Below are 24,887 nucleotides of genomic sequence, written 5' to 3'. Positions count from 1 at the left end.
GGTATTATGTATAAGGAGCACATCAGTGCAACAGCATTCTGTACTAGAGATCCTGGTTGCATGTTCTTACTCTGAAGTATAGTCCCTCTTGTGTAAGTGTACAGTTCCTCCTGAGTGTTGGGACTTTTTTTGGCACAATTTGAAGAGCACAACCTCCCAAAGTGTCTGAGCTTGCACAAGCAGTGCTTTGTGCTGGTCCACTTTCTATTTAGTTATACCCTGCTATACAACCAGGCTGTCATGTACATCACTGATGAGCTCACTCCAACAGTCTTTACATTCTGTAAGTTGTTGCTTCAGTTCTTTATGATCTTTCCCAATCCCCCCAGCTGATAATTCAGCTCAGGCTCTGTCTCCTGGTTTTACTGTGGCTCTCTCCAGCCACGTAGTATGACACGGAGCAACACTTGCCCTGGGGAATTTGAACAAAATGAATCCTAATACTGCCAGCGTTGTGTACATTTGCCCTAGACCTACACTTTAGCAGCTAAATCCTGTCTTCTTTTATTCCTGCAGCCAGTCCTGCTTTCTAACTGGTATACAACTTTTTAACTGGTATAACACTATTTTTAATCCCACTGAGCACGGCTGTACAATAGAACCAAGGCACACTGCTTTATTGTGTCAGCAAATTTCTCAGTTTTCAGGGAGTAGAATTTGTGGTTCCTGGAAAATATAGGTCTTTCAGTGGACAGAGGCTGAGCTTGCCAGCACTCTGTTTATGTCCGTATTCTGCTTGTTGCCAGATTAGGATAGAAAAGAAATACAAGCAAAGTTGTTCAACACAAACAAGGGCTCACTGTGCCCTGTCCTCTTTTTCCAATGAACAAACTTTGGAAAGGCCATGAGAGGTAGTGAGCTAATATTAAAATGCCCCAAGAATTAAAGCCAGCCATTGAAATGAACAAGAACTTACCTGTGTGTTGCAGCACACATTTTTCCATGGGAAAAAAAAAAGAGGAAAAGAGCAAATAGTTAATGTTTCAGTGGTAGAGAAGACAGCAAGAGAGAGGAAGGTAAAATCTCTGTTGAATAAATCAACTAAATTTATGTATGTTGTTTGTGCTCCATTTACAGTGTTTAACTTTCTAAGCAGTAAGTTTAGTTGAAGGAAATATTTGTCCAAAAATGCATATTAAAGAAAACTAATAAAAAATAAATTATAAAAATGTCAGTGGTTTTGTATGCTTTAAGTGAGATACTACAGTGCGGTACCAGAGTAAAACATCAACTCATCAACGCCTCTTAAGCTGCAAATACAAAATCTTTACAGCAAATTGTTTTTCCTGATGTGCACTTCAGCAATTATGTGGTGAAATTTAGGAAAAGCTTTCACTATCAGGTAAACTCAAGCCAAATTTGCAAACAGAAATATGCAGTAGTCAAGTTTTTATCTTTTCAAAAGATGTAATGAGGTGTAAACATCTGTGAAATACATTTGACTTCAAAATCTTATTGAGCCAAAGTTCAGTGAAGTCAAAGGCAATTAGCTGTCTGGTCCAGAGGGCACCTAGCACCACTGGTAAATCTCTGCGTTTCAGCTCACATCCGGCCACACCAGTATTTCTATCCAGGTACAGTAGAGGGGTTTTTTGGTTAATGTACATTTAAGATTAGAATTTGACCATTTAAAAATACAAATATACCTGCTGACAATGGAAAAAAGCAAGAGAAGGTTGCTAAAAAAATCAGGGCTTGAAATCTCAGCATAATCAAGCAGCAGCCTGGAGTGATGGGATAAAAGAGTGTGATGAGCACCTGCCTTGGAGATGTGCTTTGGTGCTGCCTGATTACAGGTACATTGAAAACTGTTGCAATTCCTGAAACTTCATCCCTTCCCTGAGACTGTCACCTTCCGCTCCGCCTGAGCTATCTACCTGCAATTCGTATTGATTCAAGTGTTTTTTCTTCAGCTAGGAGGAAGAATATGGCATATCCACCTAGGCCACAACAACTGATCCTGTCTGTCCTTTTTGCTGCTGAGGTAAATTGTATTAATAAAGCATTTGCAAATGCCCTCCTACAAACTCCCACAGCAATTCCACTAATAGCTGGTTGCTGTTAACAGGCTGTCAGCATGGCGTCAGCAGTTTACTCTGCTGAGGACCAAAATGTTTTAATCTAACTCATGTTCTTGGCTGTAATAACAGGGTACCTAAGACGAATACAACGAGTGTGACATTCTGGTCAGAACAGCTGATCAAATGTCTCTTCTCACATTAAAATACACAAACTATATTTTTTTTCTCCCAAAAGAAAGAAAAAAAAGCAGCCAGATAGAATTATGGAGATGCTCCTGTTAATCTAGCAATTTTGTGCTTAAGGTTTTTATATTTTCATATATGATGGAATTCTCTAAATTAAGATACTTGAATTATTGATTGTATTAGATTTAGTTAGACAGTGCCCTGTTTATTGGAGATCTCTGTGCCTGTGGAGCAGTAACTAAGTTTCTTCTAAGTCCTGTCAGTTCCTTGGTAATAATGGAGCAGATGACTAGTGCAAAAGGTTACTTTGGTTTAAAAGTTTGCATATGAACTCCTGAATGAGTTTTAGTGCAAGATTAAGAATTTTTTCCATAAGTTTAAAATCTGTAGAAGGCTGAAAAGCATTCACATGAATCATCTCCTTAAAAGCAGTATTTGCTTCCTCCATCACCTCTGAAAAAGCACAGGGTTCCCTGTAGCACTGCTATATGGCGCAATCTTGTGGCAGCTGGGAAGGACCAAGGTATTGTGCAGAGTGGCTGTAGGTCCTGTTGCCAGTGACATAAGCTGTCCCCCAGTCACTTGTCATGAACAGCCGTCTCAGGCACAGCATATGTGGAGAAACAAAGCATATTTGCTAGTACCTGTTTTCTGAATCTTTGCTGACTGCCAAATATTTTTCAGTGGGGTGGGGGAGACCACGTCACAGAGGGATGCTGCTTCCTTGCTGTCATCCACCATCATCTAAATTAGGTGTTTTTTAAATGTTTAATCACCAAAGTGTCAAAGCCTTTCTCTGCCCAGTCATGCTCTCTGGTTATGGAGCCCCAAAATGATGGGAAACACAGATTGAGGTTTGTGTGGAGTTAGAAGTGAATGGACAAACTCGGAATCAAGCCTCCTCCATAATGACAGTCCATAATGACAATAAATCACATCTATTTTCCTCTACAATGCAAAGAGGAAAAAAGCAAAGGAATGACCTAATTTAGTCGTTGAGATGTATGGTGTGACAGAAGAGCGTTCCTAAAAATGCGCATAAAATGTAAATCCATCTTCCCTGTAAGTGCCTGGGCAGCAGTTGACTTCTGTGACTCACTTAAGAGAAATTCCATGGGAAAAAGATTAGGCTTTCTCTGGGGTGAAAAGAAAAAGAGTAAATGATATAAACGGTGATTGTAAAGCAAATCCTTGCCTAATATCCCCTGTCTGCACTGTGTGAAAAGCAAACACAGCCAGTAAAATTTCAAGTGCTACAATAAGTTCCCTGTCTTTGAGAGGTGAAGAGTACACACTCCCACAAACGGAGCTCAGCTTTGAAGGTCAGCCTGGGAGCGCTGATCCGTTTCAAAAGAGACAGGGAGTGCATCTCGTCTGAGGCTCTTGGCATGCCAGCTGAAAATCATGGATATTTAACCAGTAGCTTTTTCCTTACTCCAATCAGATGTTGGTCTGATGTGGAGTAATCTGCAGCAGAGTCATGGACAAAACATCTTCCCCAATTGGCTGCAGGGAGAAACAGCCAGAGTGGAAAAAGTGTGTGGATGGCCTACGTGCAGTTGAGTTGTTTATGGAAGCTTATATTCAGCTGCAACATCAGCCATCTCAATTATAGTCCTAGAGCACAAGGGGGATAAAATGGTAGAATTATGTTTGAGAACTAGAGAATTATTTGTAATAATTCAACAGAACAAATCCATATTGATATACAGCAAGCTGGGCTGCTCACGAACAGCAGAAGGAAGATAGGAAGAGCAGGATTAAATGGCCTACTCTTACTAAAACAACAAGAATCTTCATCCTCTCTGACACTGATTTGGAAAAAGATACACAAGGTACCAAAAAGAGAAAGACGCTGCAATTGAGATTTTGCAGAAGCCTGGCTTTAGCGGTGTATGGGTTTTCTTTAATTTCTGTGATTTAGAGGGGAATTTTTCTGCCTTTATCTTGTCTTCATTTTGCTTTGGAAATTGCATCATAGTGCTCTCTCTGGCTTTGGTAGCTACTTCAAGCATGGTCCAATTTAAAGATTATATTTGTTTTGGGAGCAAGTGCTTTTTATTCTTTGGATTAGAAAGCTGGGGAGGTTACCACTATTATCTTTAGGTGGGTGACCCTTAAAACTGGGTAACACGAATAGCCTGTGGCAATACTAATATCTCACAACAGCTTTATATAGTGATTTGAGGAGTCCTGATGGCTCAGTAAATATTTAATAATAGTCTCAACATCATCATTCAGATTGCTAGTCCCCTGCTAGCACAGGTAGGACTCGGTAGGCTTTTGCAGACTGTCACTACAATGCTGTGCACAGTGTGTCTGACGCTCCTCTGGAGTCAAACAATACCAAATTTATCAAACTGATAACAACAATAAAATCAAATTAGTGATTATCTACTGGGATTACTTAATGTTCCTGTCTGAGGAAAGACATTCACTAAACACTTCTTATCTTGAAAAACTTCCAAAGGTGTTTATAATATGGATGTGCTATTTAGGAAGGCAAGGTTGAAAAAAAAAATTGCCTTGCCTTTGGATGAGAAACTAATAACATTTGTAGTAGTTCCTAGTTTCTTGCACACAGTACAATTTCAAAATTACTTTCATGGACAGTATTCTGAGAACTGGAAACCATGGCTTTTGTGATATCTGGCAGCTTTAAATCTTTCAGATGGCACTAACCTCCAGGAGCCTGATCCAACAACTCCCTCAATCTGTGTTCAGTTTAGGTACAAACACTCCAACTGGCTAGCATAAAAATACATGCCAAAGTGAGAGGTTTAAGTGATTGACAGTCTTGGGATCTGATTCTTGCATCTCATGAACCAACAACTTCAAAAGGATCTTGGAAAAAAGATGAAGGCCACATGACTGGGAATGACGTACTCATGGCTGAATGCGTTTACCAAAGGGCTGGAAAGGCGTGTTGATGTTTCTGAGCACTGTTCCAGGTTGGAGCAGACTGACGGACTTAGAGACACTTGAGTCATCTCCTCACAGAGCTGGCGGAACAAAAGATTATGCACAAAAAAAGGGGACTGAGCTAAAGACAGTCACATGTCCCTGTCATGAAACACAGCGAATGAAATATGTATGGACCTGCATAGCTTTTATATGGAGACTAAGCTAATACAGTACTAAAACAGCTCTGGCTACATTGCATGAACATATTTTGGTAGAAAAAGTGAAGAAGCAGCATCCTGAAAATCAGGATACATGAAAGGGAAATAATATGAAAATGACAGGCATAAAGGATATTTTTTGTTAATAATTTGCATCAAATCTACCTGGTTAGAAACAACTTAGTAGCTTAACGCAAATGTTTACATAGCCTTTCCAAGCAGAGTAACAAGAGTAGTATTACTATTTTTTTTTTAATCAGGTGTACAAATCCCACTCTGGCAACTCAAATGCAAGGATAAGTAATACTGATATTCCCCACTACATGTGGGGAGCATTACAGCTGAGCCACAGTGAGTTGTGCAGGCCTTCATTTCAGCAGAATTCTGAATTCTAGCAGGCAGAATGTAAGCACAATGAGACGGCCACATTAATAAGCCTTTGCTGTGATTAAGGGCTTTGCAGAGGTGATAATTTGCTAGGTAGCTGCCTGCCAGAGTCAGATATAAAGTCTATAAGGTTTTCCTTATTTCTTTCTGGCTACATCAAAGAACATGTAAATATCTCAAAGGCAAGAATATCCTTACCTTGGTACAGGGATACAAGGAAAGGGGACTTGTGTCTACCCCTTTTCCTTGCTATGACAATACGATGGCTTTTACCTGGCCATTTACTAGGAGTGTCCTGGGGATGCGTGCTCTGTGCTTACCAAGTTTCCCTCCTCCTTTAGGTACCCTGGAATAGAAGCTGCCTGCACAGTTTATCTGAGGACACTATTAGGTTGAGTATTGTGATTTCTACTCTCCTAAACCCTACGAAAGTGATTTTGGCTACAGCCTTATATACTACTCTTGATGGAGTGAAGAAAGACTGAGGAAGAGGGAAGAGCCGAAGACAACAGTGACCCAGGCTTGTCAGCATGTGATGCTCAGGCTATGTGCAATTTTGGCCACTTTCTTAATTCTGCTTGGGATTTTATGAATGGCCATTCACAGTGCTGGAGCACTGCTGGGCTACCTGTGACTCCTGCTATTTATTCATCACTATGTTCCTCCCCATTCTGGAGGAGGTTGCTGCCTCCTTCCGATACATAAAGTAAGTTTGTTTAGTTTTCTTTAAATAGGAAGGACTTTCATTCCATCACATTGCCTAATGTAGAATCAATCTGTATGTTGACTTGAACAGTACAGGCTTCAGATTATCTGGAAGTGAAGCAGCCAGATCACCTCTGAAACTACCCTCCTAAAGCCCAGACTACAGGAGCAAGATGTACTGCCAATGTCAGGTTTTGCCAACCTTGACAAGTCATCAGAATTATCTTAGCTAGAGACTTCATCTTCCTGAGCATCCAAACTAAAGAAGCATAAGCTGCAGTCTCTGAGGAATTCTTTTAAAGATTCAAAGTAGCCATCCTTCTGGCTTCTGTTGAGTGATATGCTAAAAAATAATTAAATTTCCAAATCTTTTGAAAAGAGCCCTCTTGAGGATCTATTGGAAGCTCTCAATTTATTCCAGTCATTCCCTGAAGAGCAGGTAGGTGAGTTGTCTTGAATGCAGAGTGGATCACATTTATCAAAACTATGCTGCTATTCAAAGCTTGCCTCCTCTGTGCCCCTTCCCGAGTAAGCTGAGAACAGTCAAGCTTCCAGCTTTAAAAAAAGGCATGCGTGCTTTTGCTCACTGGCCTACGAAGTACAATCAAGAAGAAGCATCCAGACTGAATGCATTTTACTTTCACAGTACACAGCCCGAAACCTAAAACTTTTTCATTGCTTCAGTAACTCCTGGCCATTTTAGTGTTAAAGGTCTGAATCTGTTCTGCTCTCACACTTGCCCTACCAGTCACTGAGTTAAGTGGTTAAGTACACTAGTGTGGGTTAACGGTTGTGACCCCTGCTCTGCAGAGGAACTTTTCTAGTAGTGGTCTGAACGTAACCTCCCTTCATATCCCTTTTAACCAAATAAAACCGTGTGCACATGCAATGCAAGATGGAGAAGAGGATGAGGAAAAAAACCTCAAAGGCACTGTTTAGCTCCTAATGTGTGCTTAGAAGCACATTCTGCTACTAATTCGGTCATGAGATTTTCTTGCTTTTTTGCTCGTGTCAGGGACACTGCTCACAACCTCAACTTTCCTGGTAACTGTATTTAACTGTTCATTTAAAGATAGTATTTTTACTTTCCACACCTTGTTTTTATTGGCTGCCACCTCTTTTTCCCCTGTAAAAGGTTTTCTTGTCAAGAGGCAGAATAGTTAGGTATTGCAAAGCCATATAATATTTTGACCAACTAGAGAGGCAGTATATTAAGTAAGATCTGTGGCTCTTAACTTTTCCTCACCTTTCCTGTGGTCGCTCTTTCACACAATGCCTGCTGAAAAGTGGCAGTTGAAAGGCTCTGTGCAAGGGAACTTTAGCAGCAGCAAACGAACGGCCAGCCCATCCACTTTCTTTCTCTCTCGAAACCAGCGCTCCAGAAATGCTGCCAGAAGTTGTTCTGGGGCCATCTGGGATTCCTCATTTAGATCATACAGGAAGTAGGACATAAGACTAATTTAATGGCAATTTTGTTATAAATCAAACTAAATTACTAAAAAGACCTACCTGTCAAAATTAGGTTTTGTCAGGCAGCAGTTTCTATTTACCTTATACAGGTCAGCTGAAGCGAATGAGATCATTGTGGACAGGCAGAAGAGTCATAAAACTCCCAGAGCAGGGGCGGGAAAAGAAAATTCGACCAAAACCATTCCAGTAACAGAGAATATGAAACCTGATGTCTTCCCGTAGGGGAATACTTGTGGGACATGCTTCTCTGCTCCAGCGGTTTTCCCAAATTGCCACTCTAGAAGTCTCCACTAGGCTTCTGAAATCACCAAAAAAAGTAGGCTTTAGGGTAACTATTGTAAAACACATACTGACCTCCCCTCCTCTATTGGTCATGCATGTGACACACTTCAGTCTGTTTAACACCACAGGCTTACTTCAGAGGAACATTTTTTACATTACGATGGTTTGTTGATATAGACACAAACACTCACATAGACTCCCAGCTTCGGACAATTTAATAAACGCATTTTTCCACTAGTTCTTATTAATTCCACAGTAAATGTTTAAAATTATTTTTCTTTCAGCCAGTTTTCTTGAATGTCAGTTCCTTTTCCATTATATTCTTTCCTGCATCCCTAAACTATAACAAAAGCAAGACTTTAAATTAAGTCATTATGATTAATTGTCCATTTCAACACCTCTCATTTGAAGCTCTGGGAAGCATTTTATAGTTTATTGGGTGATGGGACTGAAATCTTTACAAGATCAGCCCTGATCAGCAGGGTTTACAAGCTACACTCTGCAGGATTTAATTCTCAGTTTCTTGTGCCTATATAAATCACGTAAAAGTGAATGCAATGAAAGCAAAAAATAGGGATCAGACCGTTGTGTCCACCAGAAGCAGTGACGGAGGTCTAAAACATCTGTTTTAAGTCCAGGTCAGCAGGATTTATTCTCTTACGACATTCAATGACTTCTGCAGTGCAGGATAGGACCTTGAGGCTGGAGCAATCATGTCATAAATACCCAAGGATGGACCACAGACAAAAAATTAGCACGTCTTTTCATGGGCATCCGTGTCTTGCTGCTCAGTCTCAGTAAAGGAATGTAACTCTCCTTGTAACTTCAAAGCCACTCATTCAATCTTTTGAGCAATTATGGGATGACAGCTGATTATACCCTGGAAATGCTTGCTAACAGTATTAATCTTTTGCTCATATGGGCTGTTTATAGCTGTAACTGTAAATGACTGAATGAAGCAAAGTAATTTCTGGCTGGGTGGCTTGGGAAAGAAACTATGACTACAGCCCAAAGGATTCACTCTGCGCTGAATAGCGAAAGGTGCTGAGCATCAGCTGAAATCAGTGGGTTGTCAGCACCCCTGAGGAGTGCTCAGCACGTCTTGGCAACAGGCTGGATCACACCCATAATAACAAGACTGGGGCGGCAACTCAAAGAAATGTTTTTATTGAAGTTGAGGAAAAATTAAAGGGAGGCAACCAAAGAGAAACTATTTTCAGACAGTGAGAGTAGAATTTCAGTAACATTTAGCCTGATTCCTTGGAAATAAAATGTCTATGGAAGATTTCTTATTAGGGTTGAAGTACTTAAGAGGCCCTTATTAAAGGCTCGCATATACATACTAAGTCAGGCAATATGATGCCCATTTTAATGCCGTATTATTGCCAGATGGGCCTTTACATTAATGTTGGTGTATTTTTGCAAAAAATAGGCATACTTCTTTTTTTTAATTCTAGTTTAGTTCTAGTGTTTCATTGGCTTGAGGTCAAATTAAAACAGCCATGAGCATCTAAACAAAATATATCTGAAGAACATTTTTTCCTATGACTGAAAAGGGATTTTTAAGCTTTCTATTACTTTGGAATGTTAATTTCTGTTAGTGTTTTTCTATAATAACAAACTTTTATTTTCAGCTACCCCCGACTCGTGTAAAATAGTGAGATACGTTGAAGTTACAATTCAAAATCAGTATTTTCTTTTTAGGAATTACACAAGGTAAATCATTTAACTGGAAAAAATAAGCATGACTTACTAACTCAAAGGTGTTTTACTAATCTAATCTCAAAGCTAAACTCAGGGTTACTACTTTGATATAATAAATTAGATCACTGATACAACCACATGAAGCCAAAAACTTCTGTTTAATTCTATAGTTTGTATACACTTGACCCAGGCAGTGAAATCACAGGGCTATGGAATATCTTCTGTAACACAAAGAGAGGACTAATTTTATGAAACTAGGAAGATATTTGAGGGGACAAGCTAAGATAGAATGGGAGAGGAATTAATTTGTTCTTCAGAACAAATGACTAATAACTGCTGCTATTGAAAATACATGGGGAATGACTGACTTTTGCCCAGACAAAATAGACTTTTGACTGTTATACGTCAAATTCATTATCTGTTAGAAAACTCTATGTTCTTTATTGAGGTAGGGGACTTGGGATCCTTGCATGATGATTTTTTTTTTAATTCTTCGAATACTGCTGCTGGTGAGTCGTCAACAATTTCTTCTGTCTCATGGCTTTCCACAGACCAATCTTGTTATTTTTCTTTTCTTTTCTTTTGATTTTATTACTGTATAATGAACAATTTCAGTGTTGCAAGATCAGGGAAGGAAGTTCATGTGACCAACACTGCTCCATTTTAGCATCTGTGGAAAAGGTATTCTAGTGGGGCTCCAGACTAAAAGAAGAGATTTTGAGGCCTAGATGCAAGGTGAGGTGAGTTCAAGGACAGGCAAAGCACAGCAGGAGCACAGACTGTGTTCTTCTTAAAGACAGTGAAACAAAGAGTAGTTAGAGGATGTGAAAAAGGTCTCTTGTAAGAAGCTTCTGTAGTTTAGAAGGCAGATTCCTACGACGGGACCTAGCTCCTTCTGGCTGCAGTGACGGGCCGTGCCATGGACTATGTTTGCAGTCCATGTGGCACCAGCTATATGCATGTTGAAATATAAAATTGTTGGTGGTTTGGGGAAGATGGAAGTTGCCAACCCCATGATGATTTCTTACAGACAATTAGGAAAGAGGCGGGGAAAAAGAGGTAGGGATAGGCAGGTACAGACAGGGAGTTACTGAGACTGCAAAAGAACTATACAGACGTCCTGAAGGAATGGAGATTACTAACAATTCAGGAAGCTGTTGTCTCCTGCAGAGGTCCTGTAGAATTTTGTCCAAATATCTGCCAGCTGAATTCTAGGTATTGCTGCTGAACTGTTGAAAATGCACTAGGTCTTGGGGGAGGGGGGGGGGGGGAATTAGTTTGGCAACTGATTGTGAGGTTACAGTAAATCACTTTTCATAGTGACTTTCTGAAGTAAGGACTGCTTGCAGTTGCTCCCTTTCTGGTTTTGCTCACTATTGCTGGAGTTGTAGAACAAGAAAACTCCTTGGGCTCCCATGTTCAGAGCCCCACAACTAACAGTAATGAACTCTCTCCCCTCCTCCATCCCTGTTTAACCGAACTGAGTCATTTCTCATGAAGAAATTGCCTTGTTGCAGAGGAAAAGGAAAGTTTTATTCTTATGAAGAAGGTTTGATAAAGTCAAAAGTCCAAGGAGCAAATAGTGACAACAGCAAAAATGTCAGACTGTTTCTTGGGACTTTTGTAGGAATTATTTCTGGAGTTAACCTCTGTAGTATAATGTGCATAATTGCACATTCTATTACACATGGTCTATGTTGTTATTTAAAATTATTTTGATTTGAGGGTAAGTTCCTACTTAGCAGTTCAGAGATTTAAATGTTGAGTACAGCATAACAGTAATACAGTACTGAAGCAGTTTGCAACAGCACCAGGAGAGATGAAGACCCTGGTGACCACCAGCTCCCAGTTCAAGCCTTGAAGTTGGTATTTCTTGACAAAAGTAGCATTTCTAACCCAAGTGTCTGTGGAGGCAGGGCGAGACAGAGCCCTTGGGCACTGTGCAGCTGGCAGAGCTCAGTTCTTAAGTTTCACAAGCATTTTCCCTTCCATCGGCCAGCGTCTGAGTGAAGCCTCTGGGGATAGGAGATGTCTTGGCCACATCTGTCACTGAAAGCAGTGTTTTGGGTAGCTTTCAGCTCTGTTTTCTCTCGGGGGGCAAAGCTTGCATTTCCTAAGAACAGTCGAAAATTAAATTAGCTTTCAAGAGACCAAGGAAAATGACAAGAAAGTGTAGAAGTTTCTAGTCAAAGTCTGGGCTTGCACTTACAGGTAGGAGCTGTGTTTGTATCACAGTTCTCTCAAACCATTTTCCTCATACATTAGAAATCTGTCTTTGCCAGCTATTTCCTTTTCTTTCATTATTGCATATTTACAGCCTTCTTTCACTAATTCTTTTCATTCTTCCTTGCTATTGTTTACATGTACTTTTTGATAACAAAATGCCTCTTAAGATTTCTCTTGGATGCTCCCTCCTCTTCACTGCCGTTGGCTTCCACCTACCGGTGCTGTTTTAGGACCTGTGCATTAGTCTCTGGTGAAACTAGCTGCTGCTTCTGACAGAGTTGAGGTGCCAGGCTGTGATTTCTCTGAGCACTGTGTATGTACGTGACACTCAGCTGCTGATTTTACTCTCAATTCTCAGGGCTGAACCATCGTCTGCTTCCCGTCCTGTCCGTGGGAGCCATGACATCATCTCCATGGTATTCTGAAATGGTGCCCAACAGTCCTGTCTTTTTCCCCTCAGACTTTATTGAAGTAGTCTGTCATTTCTTGCATGCTTGATGGTATTAAGTGTGTTCTACGTGTCTCTTGTGATTTCCTTCCTTCTTGATGAGTTCTTATTTTTTCAGGTTTGTAATTACACTTTCTTTGTATCTCCAAGTAGAAGTGTTACTGTTAAGCTGGTTTGGATCTGAGGTGAGGTTCGATCTGTTGAGGACCTCTTTTGAAATGCTTGTTTACCTGTTTTCTACCTTAAAACTATAGTTGTAACGTAGTAACTCTTTTTTCCACCTTCATTTTTCATAGGTCCAATTTCTTACTTGAAATCTTGAACCTGTTTTTTAAAAAAATGAAGACAGAAGTACTTGCAGTATCATCCCAGTGATGGCATTGCTCGCTTCAGCTAATGCAGTCTATGTACCGACGTAAGTTGATTAGCGGCAGCAGGGCAGGTTCTTGGAAGAGTGAGCAGAGGCCGTTCATGGATGTGTGCATAAATGTGGTCATAGTGTCTGCGTTCAAAAGATATTTGTTCTCTGGTGAATCTGTGCGTGCCTGACAGAGGTGGCAGGAGAAAGTAGGTCATGAGTAATTGCCCAAGAACTGGAGGGTCTTTTCTGTTTCTCCTATAGTTGGCAACTGCAGCTTCATCATTGCATGAATGCATTTTCATATTTCCCAATTGCTACTTTCCTGGGCCTTCTCTCTTCTAGGAGCTCCTCGGGACTGAGGACCCCATCTTTTTCTTTGGTTTACTCTACCTCCCTCCCTGCTGTCTGTGCTGCCTGGTCCAGAATGAATGAGCTCTCCCGATTAACCATAAAAGCATCTGGGCACGTAATGCAGGCTCTGATTTCTGCTCTGGGTTCCAAAGAAAAGCATGCAGTTCTTATGGTTGCAGTAGCCAAGGTCAAGCTTTCCCTTCTTTCCCCCTTTTTTTCTTTCCAGTGTGGCTCCAAAAAACCACATCTGTTAGGCCCATAGAGACATTTAGGATAAAAAATGAGGTGTCTGTTTGAAGATTATATAGGTGGATGTCAAATACATGAATCCTGCTCTCAGCACTAATTTTTGTTTTGGATTATGCCTTTGGTCCTCAAATAATATTTCCAAGGTGTACATCTACACTGATTCCAATAGACTGCCATCTGCTTTTATAATTTTACGTGAGTTTTCAACGTTTATGATATTGTTTACAGTATTTTTTCAAATATACTTTGTATCGCAGTAGGAAAAAGTGGGGAGGTGGGCCAGTGCATCTCCCTCATCATCACCATGCTTGCTTTCAGTAATTTGGTGATTTGTTGGGTGTTTCTTGAACGATTAAAGTGCAACAGTTCTGTGTGTTAAGATCAGGCAAATGAACTGTGTCCCTTTATGGAAATCGGAATGATAAAATGATGGAGTGTTTGACAGGTCTGCCATTCACAAGCAGATCGGACGCGCAGCGCGCTCCCGATGCCAACAGTGCTATGCCCATGTGCAAAAGGTGAGCTTGTTTTCGGCCGGCTCGTGGAGTAACGGCTTCAGCTGCTCACAATCATTACATTTTCAGGAATACGTTTATGGGGACGTAATGGCGGCCAACGAAACCACTGACAAAATGTTTTGAGGGGGAGGTGAGCACAATTCCCCGTGCTCCGTCGAGAACGCCTCCAGCCGCGGGTCGCTAACGCCAACTCGGCCCCGCACCCCAGCAGGTGCGGAGAGCGGAGGCACGGCGCTAGCCGAGCCAGACCCGACCCGGGGCGGCTGCTGGGTCCGCACTCCCGGGCGCGCCGCCCGGCCCGGCCCGCTCCATCCCCGCGGCGGCGGGCGGCCGCCTGCAGCGCCGCGCACCTACGACGGCGGCCCGGGAGGCGGAGGCCGAGGCGGGTCTTGGCCTCCCGCCCCTCCCCCGGCGGCGGCGGCGGCGGCAGCAGCAGCAGCAGCAGCAGCAGCAGCAGCAGCAGCGGCGGCGGCGGCGGCAGCAGCAGCAGCAGCAGCAGCGTGCGCCCGGGCGCAGCGGCCACCAGCGGCTCCTGTTGCGCCGCCGGGCGCCCTCACTGCCCGGGTCCTCCCACCGTCGTATAAAGCCTGGGGCGGGCGGCAGCGCCCTTCGCTCCTGCCCGCAGCGGAGGAGGAGCGGCACCCCGGGCGCGGCCGATCCCCAGCCACCGGTTTTTCCCCCTCGTTTTCCATCCCCGCCCCCTTTCCCCCCTGCTCTCGGGGGCTGGCGGCGCGGGGAGCGGCGGCAGGCCGGCGGGTGCGGTGGGGGAAGATGGCGTGGAGCGGCGCCCGGCCGCCGCGCCTCCTCCTGCCGCTGCTGCTGGCCCTGGCGCTGCCGGCGGTGGCGGCGGAGCGGCGCCCCGGGCCCGGCCCCGGCCCCGCAGGTGAGGAGCGGAGCGGGGCAGTGCGGGGGTTGGGGGTGCGATGGCGGAGCCCCGCGGCGCGGTCCCCCGCGGTCCCGCCGCCTGCGGGAGGTGCGTTCGGGCGCGGTGAGGGTGGCCGCGGCGGGGATGCGCTGCCGGCCGGGCGGTACCGGCGCCTTTGTGCCTCGTCCGCCAGGAAGGGAGAACCCTCCCGTCCCCTGCGCGGAGGCTGGGAACCGCCGCTTTCCCGATTTATTGATTTTTTTTTTTTTCCTTCCCATCCCCCTCCTCCGCCCCGCACTTTAAAACGCCGCTCTGGGCGCCGGAGGGGGCTCGGCGGTGCGGGCGGGGGCAGCGGCCCCGGCCGGGGCAGGGCTCCCCAGGTTGCTCTCGAGAGGAAGCTGGAAGTGCTTGGTTGAAAGTGCTTTAACCCGCCGGAGTGAGTCATACAGAAATAGATGCATAACTCCCCTTGAAAAAGATTCTGGGAAGTGAGTCTCCCTGACTTTCTCCTTCCCTCCCCCCCCTTTCTTCCCTTTCCCTGAGACAAGGTGTGGATGAACATGTTTTTCCAAAGCTGGGAAAAGCATAGCGCCACTTGCTTCTTCCCTAAACTGTAGCAACCGCTGATGAAGTTTCCTACTTCATGCAAAAGTCAGCTGGAGACTTCAGTGCCCCTTCCCGTCCCTCAGAGGCTTGCTTGCTTTTTGCTCGTTGCCTTTTGTAGTCACTTTAGTTTCACGGAACCAGAAGATAAAATTTATTTCTATCTTCGGCATGTAAAACAAAAGAATGTGTACAGGAAATTCCCTCAGGGAGAGGTGTCCAAGCACATGTATGTCCAACGATATGCCAAAACATATTTCTTGCTCTAATACTGTTTTGGAATCTGTACTTGTGATTTCTATTTTAGGCATACAAAGGTATTTCATCCCACTAGATTATTACCACATGAAATCCAAAATAGTTTCATTTCTTGGCTTGTTTACTCAAGAGTGTAATCAAGTTACTTTTAATATCTAGCTTAATTTTCTTCTGTTGTGCAGAAGGAAGTTCCTTTTTTTGAGAAGCAAGTTTTGTCAGCAAGTTCTAATTTTGATAGGAAAACTGCTGACTTGCTTGATAACTAGTGTTTAAATAAAAAAAAAAGGTGTTAATGAATACCAGACTCTACTCGATACGCTTCTCATTTCCAGTTTTCTTAATGCTTTGCTGCTTTTAGTCGTTCAGAGGATTTCTCTGAAGGTTGTGGTGTGCACTGTAGTTCGCAGTCTGTCAGGGGCATGTGAGCGTTACCGTTGAGCCTTCACTGTCCCTCGGAGGTGCAGCCTACCGGGGCATGTTTGGAGTAAAATGTTGGGCTCCTGTGTCTGTAGTCAGGGCAGTGGGATTGTAAGTCAGGCTCCCTTGGAAATCAGTTATCGCAATCGCAGTTCTCAAAAATATCCATTCAAATAATGCTTTTTTTTAACTATGTGCTTGAGTTGTGGGATCTCAAGCTGATGTAAGCTAATAGCTGCCATGGTAAGGATTTTTCTTTAATCCTGCTGGTGTTCAGAGGTGCGAGAGGCAAAGAGTGTGTAGTCCAGACAGCACTGTATGATTCAGCAAACCAAAACCAGACTGCTACATCTATATAAATAATAAAAATGATGCTACACAAATTACAATGGTAGAAAGCACTGATATGTTTATATATAGGTGTTCACACAGGAAAATCTTAATTCTTTTTAATTTAAACATTAGTAGCCTGAATTGTAGCAGGCTCTGCTGAGTTGAAACCGCTCCTTGAGTAGTTCCATGACCCCAGACGCTGCCTGCTGTTACTTGTTTTTATTCCAGTTTTAACCCTTAAATGTTTTCCCTGACTCTGTGCTGTATTACTTGAAGAGGGGCAGACCTTAGGGTGCCTCCAGTTCTAGAGGTGGGGTTTTTAATTTCTGGTCTCTTGATACTTTGTGCAATGTGGTGTAAAGCAGCATGCAAAGACCCACTGTCAGATTTTAGAGATCTGCTAATGTTGCTTGCTTCAGAAATAAGTTGTAACAAGAGTGTCTAAAACTGATTGCTGAACTGCATCTTTATTTCTTAATAAGACTTAACTGCTTTACTGGGAAAGGCTTGGAAAAGTTATAGCAAGAGAACTGCCTGTTGCACAGCAGTGGTTACTTGAGCAACGAGCAGTCAGCACGGCCCTGTGGCAAACCATGTTTGCAGAAATCCCTCCTGCGCTCCTTTGCCTCAGCTTTGTGTTTCAAGCAGTCACAGAGAAGAGCACTGTTGAGCTCTGAAACACTGACTCCTGTATGGTGAAGATACAAAAGTTGCTGTGTTAAAACAACAGCGTTAAAGTATTTCCATTGCTCCATACTTGCTGCATGCGTGTTGCTTATCATGTAATGCAGTCCAGAACGCGCAGAGAGCGAGTGGAAAAGACATTTGTTATTGTGCTAGAAGCAGGCACTGCTCTTGGCAACAGATGTAAATGATGTTCCCACCAAAAATGTTTTATTAATCAGCTGTTTGCACGGGAAATGGCTTCGACACCTTGAGTCTGCTCCCCAGAGCAGCTGTGGGGACTTGGCCGGCTGGAGCGAGGCTGCACTGAGGTGTTGGGGCCGCAGCTTGTAACTGCGTCAAACAGGCAGGTTTTGAGGTGGGTCCCGTGGTTATTTGCTGTCTGTATGCGCTCCTGAAACGTGAGGGGTGGGAGGGGGTTTGTCACGGAGAGGGCCCTGGCAGTGTGGGTGGCTTTCCAGAGCCAGCCCGTCCCCGAGGCGCGGGCAGCCGGGCGGGCTGTGGGAGTGCTCTGAGTCAGCGGGCTCTCCTCCGCCCATCAGGTGCTGCTCACAAATGCTTCAACCAGTAACTGCTGACTGGTCTGGCTGCGCAAGGACTCACTTGGAGATACAGCATGCGCTATTGCCATTTCTGTTGACTTTTTTGGGCTCAGCCAAAATGGTCACTGTGAGTGACAGTGAGCGATTGATAGGCCTTTTGCTCTGAGGCACCTGCGGTGCACAAACAAGGGAATTTGGTCATTGAAGCATCTTGACATACTTACTAGAAGTACTGAGAGACAGCCTGCTTGGTGGAGGAGAGGCCGTAAGTACAGCGCTCTATGCCTGCCTCTGTCTCTCTGCCTGATCTTCTGTTTCTTGCTTCTCCACTGATGCTACTTGTGTCCCATCTTGTCACTACAGTATCTAAAACTGCTACGTAAACCTGTGTTGGGGAAAAAACCTCCTCTAGGTCTCTTGGGAGTTTTGTGCCCTTTTGGTGAGGGCTGTACGAAAAAGCTGCCATGCCCCTTACGGGTGAAGGGTAAAGGCGCAGAGTGATGTACCCAGGACCCAACCCAGCAGGAGACAGTGTGTGGGTTACCCGTGTCCCGGGGACACCATCATCCCGACTCCCCGGGAGGTATTTAGGAATTCGTGCAGCATCAGTGTGCACCACTTCAGATGGGTAATGATCACTTGCGTAGATACCTTCAGGCTCCAGCTTTGAAATAAATGGTGAATAATAAATTGGGGGGGGGTGGGGGTGTGTGTTTGGGAATTAGTTAAAGTTAAGTGAACGTGGCAGTGGAGGTGCAAAATGGCAAAGTTTTTCTTCTGCCACGTATTTTTCCCTTGAAAATACTCATCCTTGAAGACACCCAAAGTTGGCAGTCTGAGTTCTTTGTAGCATCTGGTTTAGAGGCTGCACAATGCCAGTCTCTGTTGCAAAATAAAAGAAAAATATTTTAGAGGTTTTTTTGACCAGGCTTTTCTTTCATAAGGTGGAGGGAATAATTAGGCTGTGGAGGCAGACCACAGTGGTGGATGTGACATTGCTTCCCTCTGCGATATGCAGTGGGGTTGGATAGAATCACTGCTGCCTTGACTGTAAAATGCATTTCTAATTAAAACAGGAAAAAATAAAACAGTTGTGACATTTATCATCATATATGATGCTGTAAATTGCAGCGTAAACATACAGTGAAATGACCACCGTGGTTATCTAAGCTAGGGCGACTTTGTGTGAAATGTGTTCCTGTCAAGGATCTAAACTAAGAGATTATTTCTTGAAGTTTTCTTTATGTTGGTGGCATATTCTGGAGAGTCATGATTTATGCCCAAGTTCTTGGCTTTTCCCCTCACTGCTGCTTACTTAAGCAAAAGTGACTCAGTCTCTTCATGGGGAAATGTCTTATTTGTCTGTTGAATTAGTACTATCACATTGTGTAATCAAAAGCAGTATCTTTCAATTTGTGTAGAGCTGCTAGTCTGAAATACAAATTACCTGACATGCTGCTCAAGTGAATTCCTTTGTCATGAAGAGTAAGTATGGTCACAATAAGGGCATTTTTGTGTTCATTTATAATGTCAGTTTTTTATAGTTTTTGAGGGACCAGTTGCAAGGCGAACAAGTTTGAAAGTGAAGAATATTTTTTTCCCTCTTCATTTAAACATAGAGCGTGGTTCCCTCCAGCACAAAACACAACTTGACCAAACAGATCAGGAGCAGGAATGTGTCTGTATGTGTGGGAATGTTGTAGCTCTAGAGAATAAATGACACTTAACCAACAAAGAATACGTGCTTGCACGCACAGTGGCTTTAGGTGGTTTAATAGAACTGCTTCTGGAGTATTTCCTTAAGGTGAATTCAGTTTTCAAACTATGGATTATACTGGTCACGAGGAGACTAAATATGTAAAGTTACTGTTTCATCCCAGATATCTTTTCTTCCAGGCGCTAGAACTCCTTTTACAATTTGTAGTAGAAGGAAAAACAAACAAATGACAAGTCCACTAAAGAAACAGAGTAAATCTTTTATTTCATGATCAGAGTAATCTGGCTTCTTCATGTTCTCAGTGTGTGTGCATGCCTGTGTGCCTTTTTTTTATCTAATATTTTAATGATACTGGTTCCAACTGAGCATTGAGACAGCAGAAGCTTAGGTACTTACTAATTGTTGAAATATTTAAATTATTGACAAATTATATAGTTGACATATTCGATCACTTCATTCTGGTTTTGCTTGAACCAAAATTAAAGATACTGTGGATTACTGTATAACTTCTTTTAAACGACATTACTATTTTTGTAATGGAGTACAAAGTAATTACAGACCAATTTCCTTAATAGTTTAAGGCTAAACAGTAGAACTCTGCCTTGGCTTAAAACATACGTTCAAATTTATAGGTCAATTCTGAAGAACGCCCCTTTATTTTAGTGGTTGGCTCACCAGCACTTATGGTCTGCCCTTTGAAAGTATTCCAGGGTTCCTTGTTGGACAAGTTGCAAATTTATTGATCCACTGTGGATTTTCTTAGAAAATACATATGGGGGGGGGGGGGAAATGGCAGGGTGGGGAGTCCTTTTTGATGGTAGTACTGATTCTTGCAATGTAACTCCAAGTATGTTTTTAAAGCTGACATATGCAGTATTTGTAATTAATGCAAACAAACTGTAAGGAAAAAAGACAGAAAATCTTTTACAAAAGTCGGTTTGGCATTTAAGTGCCGTTCCTCTGAGAGTTAATTCTGTACCTGTGGGTCTAAGTGTTAATGTACTGAACGAGCCTATTAGGGGTTCTCACTGAAATCAGCTCTGCAGAAAATAATCAGTATCTGATAGAATTACTTTTGTAAATTTTTTTACTTTTTTTTTTAAAGTAAAAATGGATTGTTTACCTTTTAGTTTTGTAGTTCACATGAAACTTTAATACAGCAAAGTGTTTCCGTAGGCTATCCTCGTAAGCAGTTTACTAATTCTGTTTAAGATCACTGTAAACCAATTGTACACGTGTTGGTGTGAGAGCAGAACCAGGTCCATAAACTTAATAATTGAAGTCGCTGGCCCAGGTTTTTGATGTTAAAAGCATCTTGAAATATATGTCATACATGACATGTCATGATGTTTTGTGTCAGAAGTAGGACAGAAGTTTTTGATGCTATTTCATGATTTGAAGGACTGAATCGTTCGAGGCAGGGCACTCCCTGTACCTCACAAGTGTGGAGTTTAAGTTGCTTGTTCACACAGAAAAGGCATCTTTGAAAAGTATGGTTTTTTCTCCTTCCAGGGTTACGTGGCCCGTGTTTCTGTTTGGAGAATTTTACATGTCCAGTGTCTGGACATTGGGCCAGATGTGAAGCTGTAGGGCAGCTTTTTCAAAACAACTGACTGATCAGGGTGGTAGCGTCCGCTGACAACATGAACCATGGTGCAGGCATGAAGGACAGTTGTGCATCTTCAGGACGGCTTCAGTTCCAGCTCCAATTTCTCCTTTTTTAGGCAAAGACTAGTCTAGGGAGAAACTGTTATTTCAAGTCTTAACTGCTGAGTTTCATTGATTAGCTGTCAGAAAACAGAGTTTAACAATGCCTGGTGCTGTGTGTGACTGCTTCTGTTTAAACAGCTGGATTTGCTAAACAACGGCTTAAGAAGAAGCATGCTCTTCTCTAGATACATATTTATGAGAGAGACAGAGAGGGCAAGGCTACTAAAAGGCAGAAGCTGAGTAAACTTTCTCACTTAGACAGCTGATGTTAATTGTGTCCTGCTCTCAGCTGCACAGCCCGATGACAGTTTACAGCAGGGCCATCCAATCGGCGTGTTCAAGCAAGACCCAGCCTGTGCCGTGACTCCGTCCTCTCCTACTCTCAAGAAGATTTTTGCGGTTTGATTGCTATCTGGGCACTAATAAACAGCTGTAACCTGATCTGTTCCCCACTTGTCAGGAAGTTAGGCAGCTCCTGTTGGAGGAGTTGCTTCATGCATGGCAGTGATGTCATTTACAAGCAGTTGATTTTAATTTTTTTCTTATCTGGGAACTAAGGAATGCGTCTTATCTTTGCTTTACTACAGAATAACTGATTCAGTAAACAGGGTCTCGTCCAAGTCCACTGAAGCTGATGGAAAAACTCTTGACTACTGCTGCTTGTATCTGGTTTTGTTCAGCTATCAAAAGGAGGAAATCTTGCTTTAGAATGAGTGCGGGCCTGAGCACCCGCCAGCACTGCACTCGGGACTGACGTGGGTGATTGATGAGTGCACATACAGGTCTTAATGAGCTATTGTTGACTCTATATTCAATACTACTAAATTAAAAGAAAGTAGATTAGGACTTGAGACAGAATCAGCTTTCAAATGTTTTCTGAAATCAGTTGTGTATTAATATTGGGAGTAACTGCTAATCTTTGTCTGAAAGTGTGTGTACGTATATGTTTATATACAGAAAAATAGTTACAGAGAGATAGTTTGTGGGTGGTGGTTTCTTATTTTTTTTAGAACTGCCTCTGTTCAACAGTTGATGATTTCCATGTAAACATTTTAGACGCTGTATCTATGTGACATCAGAAATGATGTGATAAAAGAGCAGCAGCTCAGCAGGCTTGCTGTTTGAGTCAGTATGCATGGAAGAGGGAAATGCCTGTTCACATCCCTGTGGGCTGTGAATTAAAGCACGGGAGAATTTCTTTGCATGAGAAATCTTCAGTATTTTTATAACAAACTTTAGATTCTGAAATGCGCAGTTGCTACAGCACTGTTCAACTCTTCATAAATGGATTTAGATTGCAGATGGCATTTAACAGTAATGGGACTCTTGAATGGTAAGTCTAAGTCTTGGAAAACTTCAGTTTGGATTCAGTTAGTAGAAAAGAGAAAAAATGAGAAGAAAATTTTAGTGTCCTGTCCAGGGGCTGTATGTTAGCAAGTGCTAATCTAGCATAAATTCTATATTATGAGAAAATTCAGAGCAGCTCTTGCTTCATATAAGCAGACATTTCTGCTAACACAGCTTCTTTGTTCCTTTAAAAGACCTGAGAAGAGGGAGAACCCTGTAACAGGCATCATTTATTGTGGCTGAGGAAGTTGCAACAGTACCAGCTATTCAAAAGTAGCCAAAATGGGGAAATTATACATTTTATATTTCTTTCCCTAGCCCGCTTCTGAAAACTTCCTGCCTTAACTAGTTCTGTTCCCTGGCTCGGGACAGTGTTGGGAGTTTTGATACCAATAGCTATTGCTCTGTCATTTCAGCAAGGTCTGCAAGTAACCTGGAGGATCACAGGAAGGATTATGCATGGACAGCACATGCACTGAGTGATCCCTGATAATCATAAATGCAAGCTGTGGTCATAAACTGTTGGCAGCAGTATTTTTTTTTTCCCTGCAGGTTGAACCATTTTGAGGATCACATGGTAGCAGAGGTGATACCTGTGTACCTACATTAGTTCTGCGATAACTATGCTTATACCATCAAAAGACAAACTTCTATTTAGTTTGCTTTAATATGTCTGGTTTAAAGTAGAGAAGGTACAAGTCTGCTAATAGCTAGCCAAGAAGAATCTCGTACTTTTTTGGAAATTACATAAATAAAGTTAGTGCTGCTCTTTGTATTTTGCAGTGAGACATATAAGTATTGAAGTGCAGTGATTAACAGGAGGTTTGTGATACAGAAGAAAACAGACCAAACTTTCAGAAGAGGTCTGTACAGGAAGGTCTGCTTCTTCAAAATCTGGCCTTTTAAAATTTATTTGAAGCATTGGTTCTTAGAAATCCCTCTCTGTCACACAAGAATGGGTATTGGTATAGGAAATCAGTATGTACTATGTGTTTGGTAACCCATGACTGTTCTTAACTTGCTATCTGTTAATTCTAATTTAATCTTTTATTTTAAATCTTATCATTTTCCAATCTTACATGAGTTTTTCAAGCATATTTTGTCTCCCCTCCAAGGACACTTCTTAACAGCAATCCAACCATGCTATTAAATTGCAGAGGATCCGATCTTACAAGGTGATCATGGCTACGGTTAATGGGACTTTGAAACCAGACTGCCTCAATAAGCTGTGGGATGAATGGAGGCATGCAGCAAAGTGTTCTGTGTGGAACAGAAGTTGACTGTATAATATAAAGATCAGATTAAAAAAACCCCAGAACTTCGAAATATGAAGTAGTACTGTTTATGCACCAGTCATCTTTCCCACTCCTGGAGTGTAATGCACATTTCTTTTCTGAGAAAAGAAGATGACCATGTTTGCTATTTCAACACATTGTCGTGTTTCTAAAGAATTCTGGGGGAAAATAAACAGCTGTCCAATGGCTCTGTCTTTTTCCCCTCTTCATGCCAAAAGTTTTATTTGACCAGAAATTCTTCTGTTGGCTTACTACTTTCTTTGACCATATGTACGTCATATAAACTGACACTGGGTAGATATATATGTTTTTCACATTGTGTACTTAAGATTGTCTTTGTTTGCTGCTGCATTACATGAACCAAGTATATGTATGTAGGTATAACTTATGCAATGTAACCATGATTATATGATGGGTTTCTCCTGTCTCCAGCTGTTTGACATCTTCTCAGAGTATGAGGATTTTCAAAAGTTCCATTTGACGTAGAATCTTAAGTTTAGGCTGTAACCCCTATTCATAGAGGGCAAGATAAATCAATTTTCCTTTTTGAGAAGTCTAATATTGCCTTCTTGAGTGATAAGTGGAAGATCATGTTGTGCTAAAAATCTGGATTTTGAAAGTGCTCTTTGATATTTCAGGTTTTTAGTTGGCTTAACAGTTTTTTGGGTTTTGAACATACGGTCTGAGTCTATATAAATAGGAAAAGGAACTTGCTGTTGGCACCATTGGTGACCCTCTAGCTGTCTGCAGAGCTTCAACACAGCTTGGAAACATATGGAAGAATTGGTTTTAGTAAAGTTATCAAAACTGTGTGGGAAGAGAATTGGTTTTCATGACTGTATTGACTTCGTACAGTAATTGTGTAGCCCAATGATCCATTTCAGTTTTTTGAATGCTTTCTTTATTGTGGGCTTAAACCTCGTGCTGCATTCTCTTTTAAAAGCTCTTTCAGTTTTGCAATTAAATGGGAACTCAGACTGTTATGTTGTTCAGTTTTATGGAGGAAATGGCAATTGAGCCTATAAATAAGATAATTTCCAACAGGCTTTATGTCAGCCATTTTTTTTGGATCTCAGGAAGTTTCAT

At 42.3% G+C, this 24,887-nt stretch overlaps 1 protein-coding gene across 1 annotated transcript in view; it reads left to right on the top strand.

The window, feature by feature from the left end:
• Positions 1–14,511: 14,511 nt before the first annotated feature.
• The window catches only part of PLOD2 (procollagen-lysine,2-oxoglutarate 5-dioxygenase 2), a gene marked incomplete at its 5' end in the record, with an annotated part of 56,774 nt that continues 46,398 nt past the window's right edge, over positions 14,512–24,887 (top strand). The window contains 3 exon segments of the mRNA XM_059822853.1: positions 14,512–14,646; positions 14,648–14,731; positions 14,733–14,913. Of these exon segments, the coding sequence (XP_059678836.1) occupies positions 14,512–14,646; positions 14,648–14,731; positions 14,733–14,913 (400 nt within the window).

Source organism: Gavia stellata, chromosome 11 (assembly GCF_030936135.1).
Source record: "Gavia stellata isolate bGavSte3 chromosome 11, bGavSte3.hap2, whole genome shotgun sequence".
In the NCBI taxonomy this organism is placed as follows: Eukaryota; Metazoa; Chordata; class Aves; order Gaviiformes; family Gaviidae; genus Gavia; species Gavia stellata.
Note: the sequence above shows the minus strand (reverse complement) of the source record. Positions and strands in the feature narration are given on the sequence as shown.